Source organism: Schistosoma haematobium, chromosome ZW, assembly GCF_000699445.3.
Source record: "Schistosoma haematobium chromosome ZW, whole genome shotgun sequence".
Lineage (NCBI taxonomy): Eukaryota > Metazoa > Platyhelminthes > Trematoda > Strigeidida > Schistosomatidae > Schistosoma > Schistosoma haematobium.
This window is the reverse complement of record NC_067195.1, coordinates 36004703-36028841: the sequence shown is the minus strand read 5'-3', so window position 1 is coordinate 36028841 and position 24139 is coordinate 36004703. Positions and strand designations below refer to the sequence as shown.

The 24139-nt window shown below is 35.6% G+C and overlaps 1 protein-coding gene across 3 annotated transcripts in view; it reads right to left on the bottom strand.

The window, feature by feature from the left end:
- Positions 1-20487, bottom strand: part of SGSM3_1 (Small G protein signaling modulator 3) — a 43701-nt gene extending 23214 nt beyond the window's left edge. The window contains exons 1-9 of one of the 3 annotated variants that reach the window (XM_051211214.1): positions 20225-20487; positions 20070-20189; positions 18922-20037; positions 17420-17698; positions 9500-9927; positions 8299-8433; positions 6669-6867; positions 4400-4545; positions 612-707 (exon numbers count right to left, since the gene is read on the bottom strand). In XM_051211214.1, coding sequence (XP_051071252.1) covers positions 612-707; positions 4400-4545; positions 6669-6867; positions 8299-8433; positions 9500-9927; positions 17420-17698; positions 18922-18955 — 1317 coding nt within the window. In that variant the 5' untranslated portion in view covers positions 18956-20037; positions 20070-20189; positions 20225-20487. Of the gene's footprint in view, positions 1-611; positions 4203-4399; positions 9928-17419; positions 17699-18921 lie in introns of those variants that run through there. The other 2 variants (XM_051211213.1, XM_051211215.1) reach the window with 2 other exon arrangements.
- Positions 20488-24139: the final 3652 nt, after the last annotated feature.

Sequence of the window (24139 nt, the reverse complement as noted above, 5' to 3'; positions counted from 1 at the left end):
ACAGATTCACAAGATAGATAAATAGGAGCAAATGTTTATCAACAAATAACTTTCAACCAGTAGAACGACAGCAACCACGTAATGGTAGTGGGTAATACTTAACAAGATAAGTTACGTCAAGCATCGGGTGAGGACAAACCCCACCCTCGTTTGTATCCTTGACTTTGCACCTGGCAACCAACCAAAATGGAACGAAGGAAACGTAAGACAAGAAAAGGCACTCTAATTGAAAACTTTCGGGCGGTCTTCCTGATAGGACAAAACTATCAGTACTAGCAACACCGTCCGCGTTTCCTTTCTCAAAACTGAAAGATAAATATACTTCCGTTTGAAGTATCACATTAGTAAATGCATTATTTATACATCACTAATGATTGGACTGCCAATGAAATCTAGTACTTCTTAGTCTAAAACATGAAGATTAAGAAACATCTGGATGTATTTTGTTGATGGAATTGTTTAAAATTACAAAAACATGAAAAAAGTCCACTTTAATGAGGAACTAATGTTTATACTTTTAGGCAGTAGGAGTTATATAAGCTAAATGGTAACAAGAATACATCCATAAAATATTAACTACTGGCAGGAAGGTATTATATGAATATACTTACCTTGATTAATTCATTTACGTCAGTCACTGACCCTGGTGCATTAGAAAGTGAGTGGAATATCTGAGATGAATTGTTTAAATTCAAAATTTCTTCGCTCTGTAGGGAACAAAATAAAATTACACAAATCATACATAAATGTGTTATTTGTGTGGAGAGAGAAGAATAAAAAAAGAATTCGTTATCTTCATCCCGGACTAGGAAAATAGCGAGGATAAGAGTGCATACATCTATTCTTTTACATTGTATTTTTATGTAGAGGAATATTTTCAACAAGACAATCATTAGAAAAAAGTCCATCCACAACTATTTTCAACTGTCACTATATCACTTCAAGTCGTATTCTAGCAAGGAAACTTGGTTAAATGTGAAGAACAATTGTTGGGGTTAATCGGATAACAGACCGTGGAACGTATCGATAATATTTCCTATAAATGCACCAATAACAAAAGCAAATTATTAGTGATAAGATTATTATAAAATAAGACTTAGCCAAATTTATATTACCTTTATATACAAATATATCGCAAACTGTTCCTAAAAATTGTGATATATTCTGAAGAGTGGGAGAATATAGTAATTACACGGAAACTCTTACAATCTATGAATAATCGAAAATTTGTTGCTACGTTATTTTAGCATTTTGAAGCTAGATTTTTGAAAATTAGTTTTTGTTCAAAGTAATATTCTCCATAGGCTATGCTTTTTAGAATAATAGGTTGTTGATAACAACCAGAGTAAATAAGACTGATGAGTTATGGTTTTTGAATTCAAAATGAAATCATCTGGTAGTAAAGGATGGATGGGGTTTGAAAATACCAGGTTATACAATAAGAGATCAGGCCAGTAGTCGAAGAGCATCGTAATCGCAGGGAGACATCAAACTTTTCCGATTAGCTTCGCGTGAGTCATTGCTGCTCACTGCTAAAGTATCTCAGGTCAGAATGAAACAACTGTTTTAGTGCTCTTTGATTTATCATCCTACCAATGATGATTGTTCATTTAAAATTGAATAATCTTCACAAATTGATATCTTGATAACAAAAATAAGTAATATAACTCCTACTTAAGCTGATTAGATAATTAGGTATTGTAATTCACTGTAAAGTATGTACAACTAAGTAGAAAAACCACTAACTCTACTTTAGAAGATATGGAATTGAATTTCAATATGTGAAAAGATGAGTTATGCTTTCAACAAACAAAAAAAGTATTTTAAATTTAGTAGCTTTGTTTTGTTAAATGAATGAGAAAAATTTGAATGACTTGATTACCAAATAGAGGTGGAATTTTACGAACGACTGACTGGATTAGTTAAGACAATAAATATTAAGGATCGAAAACTGAAATTGATATGCACAGAGAAACTGACCCATCTTTATGTTTCATAAATGAAGCAACGGGAGTAAACAGACCAAGCTAAATGAAAATATATCTATCAAATTATATTTAAAGAAGGAACGAATTCAGCGAAGAAATTTCTTTTCAATTAGTTTTTCATCATGGCTCTACACTAATACATATACGTATTACAATAATAATATAATACTCCTCGAGCAGATACGTTACGTAATAATTACATAATGACATTTAAATTAACATTGATTAATTGGAAGAAAGAGGATTATTAATATTCAAAGTGATTAAGAAGTTGCTACGTTGAGTAATGTAAGAAACAAAGAAGGAACAGAATTTTAACGGATGGTCAATAGGATGGTAGTTACGTAAGAATCAAGAGATGAACGTTGAGAAGTTATTGAGTTTAAAAGCAACAGAAATAAAAGTTAAAAAAAACAAATGGAAGAAGTATTAAAAAATCATACTTGTTCCATTATTATTATTATTGTTATTATTAGTAGTAGTCGTAGTCGTAGTAAATATCAGTATTTACAACTTTCGGGCACAAATACATGACTTATTAGAAAAAAAAATGAAGATGAAGTACTGACTGCTAATGCATTAGTTCAAGTTATCAAAAGAGCAAAGAAAAGAAGAATGACTCAATATTCCCAAGAAATCTAAGGAAATAACAAGGATAATCATATGTTAGATATTTATAGCAAGATAAAAACTTGAGTCGTGATGGGCCACAAGACATACTAGTTTTATAAAGCCATCTTTTCAGACCACAGCGCTGTTTTAGACTATCCTGGTTTTCATTCATGGTCAAAAAGCAACATGTCGAATCTATTTCTGGAAAATGTTAATTTAGATTACAAATGTTAAGTCCTCTACTTGATTAGCACTGAATATGATACATAACAAACGACGTTCGAATGTGTAGAACCCGGTAGCTGCAAACCAGAAGAGGCAGGATAAATGATTTATGGGTAAGAATCAAAAGTGTACGGAAAAACATGTTTGGTCATAGTTACTAGCATGGGTCATAACATCGTTATAGTGCAGCCAATCCACAAGGAGGCAAGTTATGCTACCGTCCAATCGTAGCATGTCACGTTAATATCATAGAAAGCTCCACCAGGTTCTGATTGGGCGGAAACTCTTCGGTTCCATCGTGCTTCTCGAAATCCGTCCCCACAACAAACAGTTTACTACAAATCTATTTTTGATGTAATAGATGTTTCCAGATTTATTTTAATATTTGATCCAACTTAAAATTGTTACTATGCATTGAACGCATCAACAATGTTCTATTGTCATCGCATAAGATAAGACGTATAAGTCAATAAGTTGGCAACTGGATATGAAAAATTAGTATGATAGCAATTTGTAAAGTGAACAGTGAAGCTGATGAATTATCTGGATACATTTTTAACAGACCAAAAATAGGTCTTGAAAAATAACGTACTATGGACCTAATTTGTATTTAATAAGATACAGCTCGATTATAAATAACGCATATTTGCTGAACACTGACTTACATGGACGATGAACAAGTGACGCTTTTCTCTTCATTTCACCCAGTCCCAGCTAATGCGAAGATAGAAGACAATACGTGACTAAGAAATTTGCTAGTTTCACATGAAGTTTGATAAAAGTCTACATCTGTTGTATATCTGAAGTGTCCATAGGATTAATGTAACTAATCAGTGAACTAAGATATCCGCAAGCCAATAGGAAGAAATAGTAGCTTTAAGAGCGGTAAAAACGAAGGATATATAGCGTAGGGAGAATTGCCGAGAAAACCGCTGAATTCAAATATGTACAAAACAAATTATAAAAAAGTAAGCCTTAGAAGTTGTTATTGGGGAGTTAAATGTCCCCAACATAGTAGGAAAAAGAAAATAAAGATGATGAAAGCACAAAATGTTTGGAATGATAATGTAATGTTTAATTATTCACTATAGGTGGTCTGACCTTGACAAAGTATTTATATTTATGATTTGATAGATAATCAGATACGGGTAATTCACGGGATGTTCTTTCGGTCAACATTATATAAGGATTTTCTCGGCACTAATGAATTAACTTTAGACAATCACAAAAAAAATACTTCACTCATCAATGACTTATAAGCCAAATTGGATGTCTTAAGTAAGATGTTACAATTGTATTATCTGTTATTGTTTTCGACAATTTACCACATCCTAAATTTTGTTCATTTTGTCAATCCAACTTAAATACTGAATAAAGATATCTTGTGACTGAAAATAAATATTAGGTGCAATTTACATATAACATCGAAGCCAAGAAATTCAATCAAATTATATATATATATATATATATATATATATATATATATATATATATATATATATATATATATATATATATATATATATATATATATATATATATATATATACTTTGTAAGTATACTTTGTACATACTTTGTAGGATAAAAGTGCAAGGGCGATGCGAAATAGAACAACTGAACCATCATAAAATAATAAATCCCATATTCGAAATGTTAAAGCTGTAGGACATACACTTGAATACAGCGTGAGAAACCACTGTAGCGTAATGAGCGGTAGGCCTGTGTCCAGAGTGTAAAAAGGAAAAAGAAAACAAGTTAACAAATGTTTGAAATAATCATGGTGCTTACTCAATCAGCTTGGTTTAACTGTTAAGTTAATGGGATCAACTTTGAAAAACTATTTGAAAATTCTGAGTTGTATCATTTTTTACAAAAATGCAAGTGTACTTGATATGGAGAGCCAATCAGAAGTAGCAAAAGGTCAATCGATGGTAATCATAAGTGACCCAAGCTCAAGTACATTTCAGTGGGGTCAATGGATTAATTTCCTAAGGATAGAGTGGTATATATATGAATATTTGTGCATTTCATTCGGTAGATCAAAACACTTTATCGCTCAAGTAGTCAGTTGGGGGGTTAGCGCATAGCATACCGTGTATCAGTATCAGATTTTGGCCGCCGTACGTCACAACAGTACCTAGAAGATTGGTTAATCCTTTGGGCTTATTTGTCTGCCTGGAAGAGATTATATGAAACACAACTGAAGGTGGTTTGATTTAAGATATGGTTACATTTAGTAGGACTGGTAAAACCATCAGAACATAACTCGTAATAATGTGCTAATGGAATCTAAAAGACTTGTAGTTGTTACAGACTTTTGTATAGAAAGTTTAATGGTCAATTCGATTATGTTTGTTGGGGAGATATACTGACTGTGGAAGACCAATGAAATTTTATCGAATCACAGTCAATAAGGCAGGATAAGGTTTATCAAAATACCTGTAACTTTTTACTCGTCTGGTGCGATCAAAAATTTTTTTCAATATTGTAGAACAGTTTTAATTCTGTGAAACAGGACCTTTCAACAAAGTGATTAGTACAAACGTTTTTGTAATATCCCTACTTTCCTCTCCAGCATTTAAAATAGTCACAGTCAAAGAGAATATAGTTTATAAATAAATACATATAATTTTGTCTATAAGGTATCATGCTTTTTCATTTACAAAAGCAATCGAAATTCACCAGTCTGTGCAAGTAGGTGTCTGATTCTTTAAGCTCAGTGACAGGATACCATGTAACGATCACCATGTTTCGATTGATATAGTAAAATAACTAAGGCTATTTATTTTGTACTCAAAATAGTGAGCACACATACACAGGAAAATAAGAAAATAAAAATCAAGATTTCGATCAATAAAAAATAGATAGAAAATCTGTTTTGATGGCACATTTTGTGACCTAGCATTCATGTTGATTCTTGTGTATGCTCTGGTGTAGATAAACAATATCACGAAAAGCGATGAGTCAAAAAACCAATATATATATGACATAATAAGCTACTTTCTTGAAAAATACAAGACGCAACTCAACGTTGGAAAGGTAATGCATCATTACTTTTACAAACAGTTTAATGGAAAAACAGGTTTCCTTTCTACGGAAAAAAATAATATAACTGTAAAAATGAGATCAACTTCTCATTTTATTGTTTAAGCACTTGGTTGACAGAAAAGATGGGATAGTAGTAGGAATTATATTATGCTATATCCTGACGAGAATTATGAATAGTAATTTTGAGACCTATTTATGGACCAATATGATGCATATATTTTTATTGTATAATTGTTATGTAACTAAACTATGCATATTCAATTTCCTCCTATTATAAGCTTTGTCTTGACCCATAGACTATTATTATGCGACTTACTGTTCTTGAATTATGCTCAGTCTATTAATTACAATCTCCCACATTCACAGCCACTTTTGGCCAGATCTTGTACAAATATTGTTTTCTATTTTGTGGTGAGATGTGGTCTGTTTGGTTTGTATATAAATACAGTGTGTTTGAAATACATGACTCATATTTCAGAGGCTGAGATTGGTGTTTTGGACTCAACAGGCATTGCTAGGCAGGGAGACGGTCTGATAAGGATTCTAGACCACTCGTACGGGTTTACGCGTCATTGGTCTAGTCGATAAGTCGCTGTTCTCTAATTGGTGGTATCATTACGTTATATACTGATAGGGGCACAGGGCCACAAGTTATAACATGTTATTACCAGTAACTGTCTTACATCATTTGATATTAGATACAAAGATTAATTCAACACCTATAAATTAGATGTTATGTATGAAAAAACGGAGAATCTGTTCACGGTATTTTGAAGAATGAACATTTTGCTTACTTATTTCATATTCTTTTAAACGTGCATCTAATTCTGGTAGATAGAATGGAAGTAGATGATTCAGTACAAGTTGGTCAGCTTGTACACCCAATAAACTAAGTGACGAAAAATATGATGGTGGTAGAAGATCCTCAATAATACTGCACATCATCCAAAAAGCTGTTTCTTCTTCTAAGCATAATAATAAATTTGCAACTATCTATTGTACGCATAAAAGGTTAGTGAAAAAAATGAAATGAAAATTCAGGTTAATTTATTGTGGTTAACGAAGTTCAAAGAAATGTTCGCACAAATATTGTAGTCGTCGGGCTAGATGAATGTCATGCAGCACAAACATACACATATTAAACAATGTGATAAAATCAGGTTACGTTAGAAGTCGTGTTTTGATGAATGAGTGAGGTACTAATGACCTACAAGACTGAGTAAGGGCCATTATGTTTTTTCGTGTTAAGCCTTAATTACTATTCTTGAAAAAATCATGGCTTTTTATGGATTTAAATAATTATTTCTATTGCTTATTGATAACTAATTGCAATTTAATTTCTAGACATACTGATCATTATTAGGTGAACTTTAAAAAAAATGTAGCCTTTTATTTTGGAACTCCTTAGAAAAGCTTCTTACCATAGGGGTTAGACTGACAACCTTCAGGCCAATTGACAAAGTGAGTTCCTGCCGTCAGGTCATGCTTTACTGGCCTAATACGTAGAACTTCCTCACTAAGATTTGGCACGTTTATGTGCGATTTTGTCATAATGACTATTAGTATAGAGGGTATACCATTAAAGCTATTAACACTATCGAAGCAATTATAATTGACCTCACTTCTTTTCTCTTATCTTACAGCACATTGTGAAACAAATTTCTAAGTAACAGGAGAATAAATTTCCCCCTTGGTTCAAGCTTATTTCTACTAAAAACCGAAGCAATAATAGTTCAGGTTATACTACTATAATGAAAATAAAACTAATTCGTTTACAGGAAACAGGAAAAGTTAGTAAAAATAATGAAATCAATAGTTAAAAAAATATTTTTTTCAAAAAACCCGATAAAACAGTGGTAGATATGCTCTAGTTAATAAGGTCATAGCTATATATGATCCCAATGGATGGTAAAAAGGGAAAGCAGAGGAGAATTGTACGAATAAATAACAAATATTGTTAATACGAGATAAGTAGTGGCACAGCATAATATAGAATGGGATTTGGTATTAAGGTATTCTATAATAACAGTTGTTTATTGTGGTGTTTGATTGTTTGTTTATGCCGAATATTTATCAGTTTTTATTATTAGGTCTACTGGGCTAAGTAGTAGGATCTGATCAATCTTGGTTTTCAGTAAATAAACGAGTTACCCCTTGAAAGACGATATTGAATGTTGGATTTCGATATCGAAATCACATAGTGTATTTTTGCAGCCACTATTTATATTATTGTAGCGATAAGCCTTAGGTACAACTGACCTTCCACTAACAATAAACTTTCTACCTTAACTATCACTTACTTTACCATGGAGGCTTTCTTGGTGCCTTATAATACGAAGTTTTTTTGTTTGAATAATTATTAAGCGAGCTTTTTTGAGAAAGGAGGAAATTTAAACAACGAACTGTTTTTGTTTATTGACTTACTAATCCCATGCCTTGACAATATCCTACATCTACATACAACCAAGCTAGGGCACGCAGAACTCGACGCAGTCGCGAAATACCAGTAGAATTTGAGGAATGGAAACATAGATTATTTGGCATTGTACGGAAAAGATCCTAGAACATAAAAGAAATAAGGCGGTGAAGAGAGGAGTAATCACATTTTACTGAAATTTCAATTTGTATTATTGTTATCACTGATCGTCGCCAATTGTTATGTCGGAATCGACCATTACTTATACATGTAAAACAAGGAACCACTGTATATTCAATGAGTGGTGATAAATGATTTTACGGAGTTTCGACTATTTGTTATTCTTTTTACGCGACAGAACCCTGTCAACAATAAACGAAGTTATCATCAATTAAAGGTGATAACAAAAGTTGACAATGAAAAGTAATACAGATGGATTTGCATATTCGAGTTTTTGAAAACTTTCTAGTGTAGGTGGCAGATAAAACAATTTTCCATTAGATTTCTTTCAAAGTAGGATGTTTGAAGAGTTTAATGCAAATAGTTACTGTCCTAATGGACTACTGTTGTCATTGAACAGAGTGGCGATGTTAGTCCAAAATCAAAACACAAAGACCGAGGATGGAGCGTGCAGTTTATACTTTTCTCTCAACTATTAATTATGCATATCTTATAAGAACTCTAAAAGCTAGTTACATGTTTATTTAGAGAAGGGACTGTTCTGTTATACATTCCAATAAATTAATCTGATCATCTAAATGTGATGTTCTTGCTACGAAAATCGGACTTGGTTTAATTCCCTATTAAATCGGTAGCCAAGAAAACTGAATAGTAAGCCATCGAGACAGGATGCCGATCTTACTACATGCTTGGTTCTAAATATTTCATTCGATAAAGAGGACATTAAGATGTACATATGACTGTATGTATATATTTAAATTTCAAATACTAAAACTAATTTCACTATAAAATCTGACAGAAATCAAACAAAATTAAAGTATGTAAATAATTGCATTTACCAAACAAACTGTATGAGAATATTTTCCAAATAATAAGAGCAATGCATATTTGACATATAATCCGTTTTCGTTTTCTACTTATTATTATGAGCCTCATTAATGTAATATAATTATTCAATAAGTAAATACTACAAAATTAACGAACAATTTGTTTATAAACAAGTTAAAAGCGATATAAAAAATAAGCAACCTTTTCAATCTGAATTCCGGCCAAAAGTGTGTCTGTAGAGCTGAGTTGAACTAATTCAGTATATGTGATCGAAGGGATCCGTTGTTTAGATTCTTTTGCCTTTAATAAGGCTCCTGTTAGTCTAGGCCATATATGAGGTCGAAGAGAATGAGGAATCCCAAGTTGTTCACCAGATCTAGCAAGGGCTTCTACATCTAAGGCTTGTCCTCGAATAAGTTCTGTTAGTCTGGGTGACTGAACTAAACGCAAGTTTACTCTTGACCATAATTGATCATCATCTTCATCGACGGTAGATCCAACTGAACTATATCTGGCATCATATTCGTCTAGACTTGATATACCCAGTGTATGAGTATGAGAGAATTCCAAGCAGGTCAACCAAGCACGTCGATTGGCAGATGATTCGATGAATGGGCATGGAAGGTTTTCTATATAGAACATAAAATAGTGACACAATCTATTATACATATATAATGATGAAGGTGATAGCTATGTGAAAGAAAATTGTACACTGTGCACAACTTATTTTCTAAAGTAAAATAAAAGTATTACCAACCGAACTAGATAAAGATAAACTGTAAATCTTCCGGACAGCTAACCAAACCCAATGAAAATATTCAAAAATAACCAGTCTGAAACAGTAGCTAACTCATCACATACAAGTTTATATCCTTGGCTCTGAGCCTGGTTGTTTGTGTGAGGGCTAGCGAAACTACCTAGCTGCACAAATTAAACTAAGTGAAGTATTAAAATCGATGGCTGACTCATTCCAGTTACTCTACCTTTTAAGCAACTAATTGAAGCATATCAAGGGTATCAAATGCTTAATTCTGAACTAGTTGCTTTTTAAACTTTTAGGCAGTAGATTAAATGATAAAGTAGAATGATTAAAATCCGAAAATGATAGCTACTACTCCTAAACATTACTGAAATGAATGGGGACTATAGATATGTTGATAGCTCTGATTAAATAAAAAAACTATTCAGGAGAATAAGGTTTCAACAATTTAAAAACCCCCATAGAATATTCAAAAATGAAGAATATTTGAGCGAACAATTGTTTTCAATAACTTCATCATCAGGCTCTACAGTTATAAGTCCATAATTATAATATTTTACAAAGGCCAAAAATAAGGCATGTTTTAATGAGTTTGACAATGTTATGTGTTAAAAATGGTGAACGTTTGCATCTGTTACGATATATATATATATATATATATATATATATATATATATATATATACTTCAAAAAAATGTAATATTTGCAAACTAGAAAGGTCAGTAAATCGTCCAGTCACAATAAGATAATGGTACTATTGCAAAATTGAAAATAATTTTGTCAACTGAGATAATAATAATATTGTTGTATGAATATAATATGTAATAAGGGGGGTGTTATCAAGGTAATTACGGTCAACAAATTGGGAATGATGGATATGAAGATTAAGATATAGATAATGACAAATAATGATAATAAGGAAAATAGATAAAATAAAGGAAGGGGTAAGAGGTTTATAATATTCAGTCTAGGTATTCGTAACAGATGCAAACGTTCACCATTTTTAACATAACATTGTCAAACTCATTAAAACATGCCTTATTTTTGGCCTTTGTAAAATATTATAATTATGGACTTATAACTGTAGAGCCTGATGATGAAGTTATTGAAAACAATTGTTCGCTCAAATATTCTTCATTTTAGAATAAGGTTTCCCAATCATACATTTTATTCACTACGAAAAACTAATCAGAATTGATATCATTCAAATAATTGAATTATTGGCACTGTCTGACCACTGTACTTAAAAGAATTGGTAAAAGATGCATGCTTTCTGATTATTTCAATATTTCTTTTTGTTGATCGATTTACCTTCTGATGTTACGCTGTATGGTAGCATATATGCATATATGTATGGTGTGCTATTATTCGACTGCTTTGACGATGAAGTTTCGATAAGATTACATACAATTTGGTTTTGTGTATTTGTATCAAGGATGAATACATACAACTTACTCAAAAGTATGAATTAATTTTGCCTAATTCACTCTTAAATATTAAACCTTTTTTCACTTACTAAGGTAATGATAAGTTCCCTTATGGAAAATAAGATAAAACAAAGTTTAACTATTAAAAATTATATTGAATAACAACTAAGCGAAAAAGACCTACATAAAATGATAACACAAACCAGCAAAAGCAATAATAAAAAATCTCGATACAAGTAACACTGGACGATTTTTCTAATTATGCACTAGTTATATGACAAGTTATTTAAAACATGAGTTTGGTCACAACTTGTTATAGTCTCTACTTTGTACATATTTCATTTTCGTTTATTAGGTCAGGAATTGATAATAACTTTAGAGAGGGACAAGGCATGGAAAGTCAATTTTCTCTACCAATTACGTAAAAATAATGATGACTGTCAGGAATAGATAAACAAGCGAAATGCACACTAACAAAGTATTAGGAAACCACTGAATGAAAAAATATTCCATCAGAGTGAGGGGAATTAAAATAAGTAGCATTTGACTGATTGTATATGCGAAATTGTTGTATTTATTTTTATGGTAATAAGCATGTACATATTACTTACATTATTCCTTAGTTCAACTATAATTTCGAAGGAAATTTGTGATTCCCTTTACGTATACCATATAAAATAACTACACTACAAATGGTAGTATTGGTCACTAGGTTGGTAATATACGAGGATGATGGCTACAAAACATTTAGTTCGCCGTATATCATTGCCCCAAAAAACATCATTTATGGCCACAAACTTGATTTAACGAGAGCTCGAGTCACTCTAGGACAATTGCTGGTACCAAGACAGTAAAATAAGAAGGCTTAGAATATGATTAACAACCTCACCCAATGCAACGAAACACAGCTACCAAATCTCTAACCAGAGACAAACATTTAAACTAATTAAACTCCGTACTCAGTGATCTTGAGTGCTGTAAGGTGGTTTTAGTGACCTGAGAGCGTGACCGCAATGCCCAAGGGACAACTGCTTGGAGTCGGTCACACACGACTTTTTTGTGAATAGTTTCCGTGTTAGCTCCGTACTTGTTGGGACCTTACGGCCGGAGATGGATGTCTACGGTAACGGTCATTATATTCCATCATCAAAGTGAAGATTCTACAAAAACCATGAGGCAGATGACCTTCCCATAAACAACCACAACAATATGGATAGCAATATGGAGTGTATGAGCAATGTGGCAGATCGGCAGTGTCATTCGAATGGCTATAGAAATGAGAAAATATAAGCTGATCAGATCATGCTTAGGACAAGTGAAACTCGAGATTAGATGGTGGTTGGAGGTAGTCAACAAGAAACCCTGGACCCGGGTTTCGTGTTACTTGGCACTCGTCAGCAAGGTGTACCTGTAATCTTGAGGGAACTGGTGCTCCCTGGCGGATTCGATCTCGTGTCACCCAGCTTCACAGTCAGAGACGTTACCACTGAGCTATCCGAGCCGTGACTAACCTCCTGTAGGACTGAGATGTAATCACAATTGATTGATCACCACCCAGTGATCAATCAATTGTGACAAGTGAAACTCGTTAGACGCAATCTGAAAAGAGAAGACTAACCACAAGATAAATTGTTGTTTTCTCATTATCAAGGAAAAGATGCCCCCGAATTCCCTAGCAGGGCCGAGAGTGGGGAGAGTCAGCTCACCTTCTCGAAGTGCTTTCAAGTTGCTATATGCATACACCCACTGTCAGGGAAGTCCTACTTACTGCCTTCTCGCGATGGGGGTGTTGTTTACGAAATTGAGAGGACAAAAAGTGAATATCCGGGGTTTTAACAGGGTTGATGGATACAGAGGATCCACCTAAGGAGTTGAGAACCCTGATTCCAAACCAATGGTGTACGTGGCCTCCAGGATCCTAAGGAAACAAATAGCGTATGAACCGATTGTTGGTTACCGGCTAAAATGGGACGACATCTCCTTACGTTGCTCCACTACCTCGTGGATTAGACCTTTGGCTTAAGGGCTCGGCGTGTGGCCCCTTAAGAAAATCAGTTGTTTTTGTTTGGGTACCCTGGCAGTATTCCAGCCCTCACACAAATCGAATGGCTTATGTGGCGCATATCTGTTTGGCACTTCCTTGTACCAATATTTATGTTTAAATAAATAAGTAAATGCTCCACACAAAAGCAATACCACTAATCCTCTCCACAGAACCCTATAATCCACTAATAGAATGAGAAACCCACCCAACCAGCATCAGCAAGCAACTCATCCTTCGAAACAAACAAACAAAATTTACCACAAATGTCATTCAATGCTACGCACTCACTAATAATGGGAGCTGTTTGAAGACATTGCTGAGTTCACCGAACATTGAAAAACACACATAAACCTCATGACAGGTGTTGGGTCACGAACAATGGAATAAATTAGCAAAGCCATCATATAAATCAAGAGTGGGAAAGCAGCAGGACTAGAAACTCATACCAGCCGAAGCACTGAGGTCCGATACAGAGGTAACTACAAAGATATTTCACTTTCTCTTAAAAAAGATTTGAAAGGAAGAATAAATACATGGAGATAGGAAAGAGGGACACCTTATCAACATATCAAGGAAAAGATGTCTTATTAGGTGTGAAAACTACAGAGGAATCACACTACTGTTAGTACCAGATAAAGTCTGCAACAGAGTATTGTTGAAACAAATGAAGAATTCAGTGGACGTTCAATTTAGAGGTCAACAAGTTGGCTTGTGAATGTGCCGACCGAATTGAGAAGCTACGGATCATTGTTGAACAATCAATTGAATGAAACTTACCATTATATATCAACTTCCAAGACTGAGAAAGCATTTGACAACGTGGATAAAGAAGCCTTGTTAAATCTTCTTCGACACTTGGGAATACCTGGGAAGATCGTCAATAACACATAGATCTCTTACGGGAAACTTCACTACAAAGCGAATCAAAATGCATTTCAAGTGATGACCGGTATCAGACAAGACCTCACGATCCCGACTTTTTCATTTCTTCTTGTTGTTGACTGCCTCTTGAATATTCTACATAGTCGCCAACAAGGCTACAAAAAGTTTCTATCGAGTCTTTAGTTTCAGAAATGGTAAGTCGCATTAGCTCCTTACATTGGGTAGGTGAGACCAAGTAAATGATCACGCTGCGATCCTGGATGTATCGCCCGATTCCACATAGGGTCTGAACACAGTAAGCTTCACATGTAGTTCGAAATGCGGTTTTAGTAAACCTGGGATAGAACTTAGCGAACTTGAGTCATTAGTGCGTATGGAAGGAACCGAAAACTGAAAATGAGGGTTAGGAGTGAAAAACAGAAATTTCATGGGGTAAATAGGTTTTAAATGTAAGGTGATCTCGTGTGGCGTTAATTGTATGAAGGTAGTTGTCATTTTCAAAATGCTAATACCCTGGAAGGGTTGTCTCTTGAAGTATCGAAAAAAAACTAGATCAAAGATTATATTGACGACTACAGTTTTGATACATTAACTCCGTAATTTTCAGATCCTACCGTCAGTGACGAAAATCAATGGGGAAGAGTTGGATGTGCCATTTTCGAAGACGTATTTTTCTAACCCCTTCCTTTATTTACGAGAAAGCAGTTAGTTGTATGATGGAGACATCGTACTACTGTCAAACCCCTGTGCAGTTGACTGTATGACTTCAATCCTTGACCTTAAGTTTGAGACGTTTGGTCTTATCACTCGCCGACCGACCTGCCTAGCATGATATGACATAAAAGAACGAGAGTCCCAGTCAATATATCTCGATTAGATCGTCACAATATACAAGCCTGACAAATAAGTTAAAGTAGAAGTAATTAACACATAACTTTTTAAAAGTTTAGGTATGGATATGTCATGATCTCAAAACTACTAGGCATGAATATGAACTCCTCCGCGTTAAATATAGAAAGTGAACAGATGATATGGCTGAATAAGGTCCTATAATTGAAGTCATTTTTGACAGATAATCATAAAGAGTTAAGCAATCTAAGTACAACGGACAATATATAAAAATGAAATTTAATCAATCTTTTCAATATTTCAACACTACATGCATAATTCTACTGTAAATATGTACTAATTAAAAATAACACCTTGTTGATATAGGACGGTATCTTCTTATCAAATCAGCATACCAATAAGCACTAGTTGCAAACGAGCGATCAGATAAAATGATTAATTTTTATAACAGGTTAATATGTCTAAATATGCAAACTCAAATTGTGTAATATTTTGTATGAGAAGTTTAGTATCGAACAACTTACGAATCACCTACAACCAGCCAGATACATGCTGCTACTGCCTTGCACTTAGTTTTTACATGCTATTTAGCGGATACCTGAAACAGACTGTTCAATTTTTAATTCATTTGGACTCTATTCCTGTTTGAGGGCATCAATAAATGTTTGGATAAGTGGCGCCAATTAGTTGGCTAGAGTCTCTATATGACCTTTCTATTGAGTTGTTCGTTTTAGAAACATCTTCCCAAAAACGGTACATTTAGGAAGAGTGAATCGAAACAGCCTCTGTCTCTTGTTGATCTCTCACTTCAGCGTTCTCCAAAATAACTTGTTGATACTTTGATCGCTTCATACTTTGCGTTCAATGGTGACGCAGTTACACTGGCAAAGGCAATTACAGTATCGACCCGATTAAAGCTAATCCTGCCAACTAACTGATCTGCGACGTACAATTTTCATACCGTATAACGTTGCTGAGGGTTTGCTGATAGCTGTAGTCTTCACTCTACATACTAGCTCGGATGGAGCAAGAAAGCTTATTGTGCTGCATTAGGATATAGTGGTTGAAATGCCGATAAAGCTGCACGTTTCTATTTAGTCATGATAGTTGATGGATTCAAAGTTAAGACCTATTCGCTTAGGGTGTGGATATAGGAATTCTAACCCTTATCGTTTATTAAAATGTAAACCAAGGGAATAATTACACATAATTTCATAGTATGAACGTTATATATTTGAGTAAATGAAAGGGAAAATCCTTAGATGTTCTATTAGAATACCAATAAAAAAAACTGCTAAATTTCAGATTTTGAGTTCCAATAAAGAACCGAAATTCGCTTTCCATTCAGTGCACTATCATGTAGAGAGAAATCAACTTCTCCGTCCTGTATTTAGACACCACGCTTGGTGAATTTAGCATACATGGATTGCGTAAGGGCGTTTGATGGTCGTGTCGGTTGGGCCGAATAATCTGTTTTCTTAGAATCACGGCTGGAAGTTAGACTGACAATGTAGCTAAGACATGACGTGTCGTTTCGGTTTATAAAACTGCTCAAATTTTTATTCTTCCATTTACTTTTTCGCATCTATCTTAGCTTTATCTGTAACATAATCGTTTCGTTAGCCGTTTGGCAGTCGTTATATTTCGTATAACAGAGTGACCTATTCTTTCCATTACTGTATCCCAAATCTTGTCATTATTATTACCTTTTAGAGGTACAGCCATCCAGTATCAAAAGGCCCGCACTCTTGTCACTTTTCAGGTATTCTAGTTTAATTGCGATGGTACATAAATATAATCCGAAACACAGTCAAATGAATTTATATATAATTGTACGGTTTCGAAATCTAATCAAACAATTTATTTCAAAACATACGTAAACTAGTTTATTTTATACACAGTAACTGGCTACAATTAATTAATCCTAATTTAGTTTAATGTCTTCACATTTTCTGTCATTTACAGTTGTATTTAATACCTGAATCCCTATAAAACGAAGTGCAAGGTGCTTTTCATTCGCTCGGCTTTATCGATGAGGACCCCTTTTGGTGTTTGTTTTAGATTTATATGTACTCAACATTACCGATATTATCCTTATTGATGGGCTATATAAAACGGGTTAATTAAAGTGTACGGGGATGATTTACACAAAATATTACCAAGATCATCTATTCGAAATCCAAATTCATCAAAGTAGCGCTTGACTAACATTGGAACGTTGGATTCTGGTGAAACTTGGTCATCCAGTTGTCTATATACACATGACGGTTTAAGTGAAGGGACAAGAGCAGAGAATGACAATATTTCGGTCAGCTCCTTTCTAAGGATTGGCATATCGAGTAAATTTTCGATTGAATTTTTTCGGAACAGTTGATTTTCATTTATTTCTGATTGCCCATTCAAATCTGATCTTGAGTATTTCAGGTTATCTTTTGAATCTTCAAGCAAAAAACCAGATAGATGACTAGTTGAAATGAAAATTATGTGAAAAGCATCATGGAAATATGATGGACACCAGGAAAGAACACAAAATGAATTCGAATGGTAAGACGGAATAAAGTATCCAAGACAAAGTGATTATGATTTCAACAAATATTCTTTACCATTCTCTGCAAACTCAAAGTTTGTCTGTTATAACATCACTTAATACTAACATGGAACTGAATAATCCATTACGTAACTGAGTTTAAGCTTTTATGCCGATTGGGTTTTGTAAATATAAGGAACATTGGTGAGACTATAAATCATGGACTGTTTAACGACGCTAGAAAAACATTCCTAATCTCCACCTACTAACTAGGACATAGTGAGGGTCCTGAACCAATGTGAGGAGTTAGAATTATGGTTTTCAGTTGGTTAGGGTTAGGAACTAGTTTTAGGGCTCTTATCACGAACTGACATCAGCTAAAATGCCAGAACGCTATTTAGCCAATGGATGAATGAATTTCACGCCAAAATCCAAGGCCCGATATCTTATATCTCACTGGTTTATACATAAATCACAGTCTCGTCTCAGTAGCTGTAAAAATTCGAAGTTAGAGTATGAAGTTAGTGCTAAGAATCATTACTGAGTATGATCATGACCAATGTAAACAGATGCACTAAAGGCTTCAATTAGCCTTTCACATACTATATTACTTATAGCAGCCTTTATATATCATTATCAACTACCAGCTGCAGTTTCTAAATGATTTAGAGGCTAAACTTGAAGGTGAAGTCCTGACCAGTCTATCATGCAAAACGATACAGTAGTCACAAGACTAGAACGTTTGACACCTCACATTCATTAAGTTTAGGTGAACAACAGGCAAGAATGAACAGTTGACTATTTGCTCAATATCTACGATCCTTTATAATAACTATACACGACGAGTGATCACGTATCTGAGCTCCAGGCAAACTATTAGTACTCTTTAAAAAAGACAAACATGAACCAAGGGTAACAAAATTGGAGAACGTAACACGAAGTAAAAATTAATTGCACAAGCCTATACGTCTGGTTTAGAATAAAAGTAAAATATTTAGGTAGATTGCTCTGTTTGAGACGCTGTCACTAAAATGCTACGTAATTTTGGTTGGTTATGACTGTATTCACGCAAAAGAATTCTATGCCAACAATGTGTTTTTAATCTTCAGTCTAATAAACAACTGGAATACTAACCACTTTCGCGAAAACCACAGCTCTCGCTGGGCATTTATGTCGGCGACTCGACCTTCGGTGACCTCAAGAAACTAAACAACACGGATGTTTTAAGGAATGCGAAACCTATGCACTCAAACAAAGAGAATTTCAGCCTAATGTATTAGTACATTAAACACGAAAAAATTTAAGGACAGCTCTGAAATTCGAACTTACTGAAAACTTGGATTTTCCTAACTGCTACGTCTTAACAGCCCGACCAACGACGACGGCGACGCCGCTAGCCTTTTGGCTGAACAATACTCTCGGACATTTCAACTGACCCACATCAACTATACTGATGAAAGCTTCATCTACAACTCCAAAAAACTTTCCGAAGTGAGCTTGAGCGCTGACTTGGTGTTCCGGAAACTGCAACACTTAAGATTAGACACTTCTGGCCCGGATATGGTCCATTCCGTCATACTGAGGGAAGCAGCCTCAATCTTGGCAACGCCGCTTAGCGTGCTGTTCTCACACTACCGGACAATTGGAGGCTTACTTACATCACACCAATTTTCAAGGGAGGTCGACTCAGCGAACCTCCAAGTTACCGACCGGTGGCTCTTCTCTCCATACCCTCAAAAATCATGGAGTCCTTGATATGCGATGGTATATATGACTATTTACTGTCCTTAAATTTCTTCTCACCTCAACGGCATGGTTTCACGAAGGGTTATTTTTGTATTACCAGCCTGCTGACTGCGGTGGACAGATGGACAAGCATCCTCGATCACAAGGGGAGGGTTGATATCATCTACCTAGATTTCTCAAAAGTTTTTGATAAGGTTAACCATACATGTCTTATCAATAAACTCAAACGATTGGGTATCAGACCACCTCTAATCGATTGGCTTACTTCATACTCGAAAATCAACATTTTAAGGTCAGGGCTAATTTCACCTTATCTCAGGCTATGGAATGTCCTAGTAGGGTCCCCCAGGACTCAGTACGAGGACCTCTTCTCTTCTTGGTTCACATAAATGATCTTACCCAACAGGTAACGTCAGCCTTATTACTTTTGCCGACGACGTGAAACTTTGAAGAGAGATACGCAACCAAGACGATAGGCAGGCACTTCAGGAGGATCTGACTCGACTTCAAAGTTAGGCAGACGATAACGGACTTACCTTTAACACTTCAAAGTGTAAAGTAGTCCATCTGCGACATGTCGCAGACTGCAGTTACAACTTAGGTACCTCCTCTCTAGTAGTATCCCAAGTCGAAAAAGAATTAGGAGTCCTGGTGCCCTACGATTTAAAGTTTTACGCTGTGACAAAAATACTGTGAAATCCAAACTACGGTTTGGACGTTGAAGAATAGCCGACCGGGGACTTTAGACACGCGCCCTTTCCCGTCGAAATCAAAACAAGTAATCGGATAAATAGCGGTTCTATAATTCATCATAAATTTAAATGTAAATCGTTACCTAAACAAATATTACCACCCGGCTACTCAACCAATAATTGTTCAATCAATCAAATCTAAATTACAATAAATAAATAAGTTGATAGAAGATGAGGGAAAATTACCAGTCAAAACAAATGAACGTTATTCTATCCTGACTGGATAGAACACACACAAAAGGAGGAGCAAATCAATATGGCTACCGCCAAGAGCAAATGTCAAGTAAAACAACACAGATGCAGTTCAGGAAGAAACACAAACTTAGTGAATACGTAAGAAAAACAAAAACTATAATAAAAAATACAAGTATTAACAATTCAAATGTAATCAAAATACAACAATGTACAACTAAGGGGATCAATAGGAACAAAGTACAAGTATATACATGGAGGGATTTTCACCAACACACAAAACCTTCAAAATGGATCTTACAAATACCTTCCGAGCAAACCTTGCACTGGTAACGTTGAAGCGCATTTTTGGCCAGTTTGACGGAAGAACTTTCCATATAATCTTCAATAGTTTTATCCGTCCCCATTTAAAGTACGGAAACATAGTATTTCCTCCCTCATTCCAAAAGGATAAGGACACCCTGGAGCGTATCCAACGGCGAGCCACGAAATCAGTTCGAGGACTCAAATTTGAACCTTATGAAGAGCGCCTCCATTCACTTAACCCTTACCCATTAGAGTATAGACGTCTTCGAAGTGACCTTCTCATGGCTTACAGTATCCTTAACACTTCTGGACATCCTCTTAAACACCTACTTAAGCTGAGCCTCAAGACAAATCTAGGGGGTAACTCGCAGAAAGTTGAGACACAACATAGGAGAACAGACTGTAGACACAACCCCCACTCCTGAAGGGTTGTTAGATGCTGGAATTCGCTGCCGGTTGAGCTAGTTCAAGCGACTTCCCAGGAGTCCTTTGAGATGCGACTTGATCTATTCTTTAGGACTAAGGATAGTATCATACTATGATTTACCAATTTCTTTTTCCTCTTTTATTGTTAACATACCTAGGCTCCTGCATCGAGGTTTTGGTGATCCCCTGCTACTAGACACGGAAGCCTGTTAAGCGAAAGCTTCTTCTATTCCGTCCACAACCATTTGAATCATTTATATTGTGATCTGATTTTTCTGCTCACAAACCAGAATTCAGTATCGATTGTATATTGTTGTGACAATCTATTATGTAACCCTCAACTACCTTATACTTTAACATTATTAATAGCGTGTAGTTATAGAACCTTCATAGCACCCACTGAGGTTAATCGGATAGCTTCTATTCGTTTCTCGTAGTAATTTCACCAAGTTGTTGGTTTATCACACCCAAGTAACTGTTAACAGTAGTGAGCAATGAGTGAGCGTTGAGAAGGGAAAATAGCAGCAATCTAGCTGTCAAAAAAGTAGAATTCCGTACGACGACATTATACAAAACTTTCTCATTTTATTTGATATTTAAGCGTCAGAGAGTAGGTTATTCGAAAGTAGGACAGCCTTTGATAGGAAATAGTTGGACAAATATCATACAATTCTGAGAAGACATCACTTCAGCCAAGCTATCCCGCCTGTGTAATGACAAAGACACCGCAAAAAGTAAAACCATTGAACGAACAGAAACTTTAGATTTGGCAAGTTATACAGCAGAAATATAACTGACATCCCAAAGACCATCGGTTAGACGACCCTCTAAAATCCAAAATAGACCGCAAAACATAGACAGTAAGCTATATCTCAGAAAGCTCTGCAAGCAACCAAAGACCAACCAAAATGACGTTTATAAAGAAGATCTGAACGGTGATCTATAAAAACGCGTACGTTATTTTTTTTCAGTTTGTTACACGTGTAAGAATAAGTTCCATAGACGTGCACTGCGAACGCGATGCTGAAAGAAATGAAGAACAGACGAACAGGAAGGCACTTGGATGTGAACGGACAAGGGTATGGTAAGTTGGTAGGCAAAACTTATACTAACTGACATCACTAGGATAAATTATTGTTAAAGGTAAGAAAATACAGTAATGAAGAACAGTAAGTTATAATGTATAACAAGGTGAAATGATTTCGAGTAGCGGATAGAAATTTGGAGCCAGCACCTTGAGTTTTGTTCTTTTAAACCAAAAGTTTTAAGACGACTCTGCATGGTCTTTCCAGAATCGTTCCTAAATATTTAAAATGCACGCACATTCCTACTGTGAAGTCCACGATGTCACTGTACAGTGTCTCTTTAAATGAGACATAAATCTCGGGAACTAAATGTAGAGAAGATCAACCAATTAGTGATAGTTTTATTACTTAATTCATATGAGAAAAAACCACAACACCTGAGATTATTCTTGCTGAGCTAGAGATGAATAAAAGGTTATCTGCTAGTTGTACAACAACTTAGGTTAAACGGTTGAGTTGACCAAAAAATCTAAGGAAACGTCGGAACATTAAAGCTCAAGTACTGAATCACTTCTTTATTTTGTATAGGGATTATATTTACTATTTGCCTATACCGAATGTTGAAAAGCTTTGTGTGTTTGGAAAAAAGCAACTTAATAGTCCCCTGTGTACTGTTCCAAGATCTAATTAAAGGTGTATTTGCTACTAGTTTGGTTTCTTCTATCAATAGAACAAGAGGTACCCACCGGCCAAAATACTCCAACACAAACATATTACCAAAACCTCACCATTCTCCCCGAGACAACCCTTAAAAGATCGCACATCAAATAACAAACACCCAGGTGCGCTCTCACTATTTCCCATCAGCAGTTGTCACCGTTTGTAATTCTCGCAGCTGAAGTGACCACTTCTCTAGTGGATAGCGTTAGGAGAAGAACTGACAAGCACGTACTTGTAGTGACCTACTTTTATGAAGAGAACGCCATTGGTATAATGGAAACAATTATTATTATAGCCAATCGTACCAGTAATTGTGTGATACTTCTATTGGTTTTCCCCGACCCATCGTACCCTCTGCTTACCGTCGTCTCGTTTCCGATGCTCTGCATGGATTGTCTCATCCAGGTATCGCAGCCACATTACACCTCATCGCTGCGCGATTCGTCTGGCCGTCTATGAATAAAGATGTCTGTACGTGGGCAAAGCAGTGCTTGCAATGTCAGCGATCAAATGTGCACAGGCACGTAGCTGCCCCATTAACGCGTTAGCTACGCTTGATGCTCGGTTCGACTATGTTCATATAGACATTGTGGGACCATTGCCACCACCGCATACTCACATGCATCAATCGTTTCACATAGTGACTCGAAGCTATTCTCACGACGTCTATCACAGCGGAGACAGTTGCTCACCGTTTCGTAGAACGACGGATAGCGCTGTACGGTTGTCCCTCGACCGTCACGACTGACCGAGGACATTAATTCGAGTCCGCATTATTCTCCTCACTGACCCGGCTCCTTGGTACGAACGCACACGTACTAACGCCTACCACTCAGCATCGAATGGTTTAGTTGAACGGTTTCACCAACTCAGAACAATTGGTACGAAACCTTACGCCCGTTCTCTTAGGTATCAGAACGAGCTTAAAGGCAGATATTCAATGTTCCGCCGCTGAACTCGTATACAGCACGACAATGCGCCTGCCTGGGGAATTTTTCACACCACGGAGCAGTAACGATTTCGATAAGTCAGACTACGTCCATCGACTGTCTGACTTTATGCGAACACTGCCTCCGGTGTCAACTCAAACACAACATCGACAGGTCGCTCTTCCTCGAGAGTTATCTACCTGTTCAAATGTTTTCATACGAGTATACTCGGTACGCAAACCTTTGCAACAGCCTT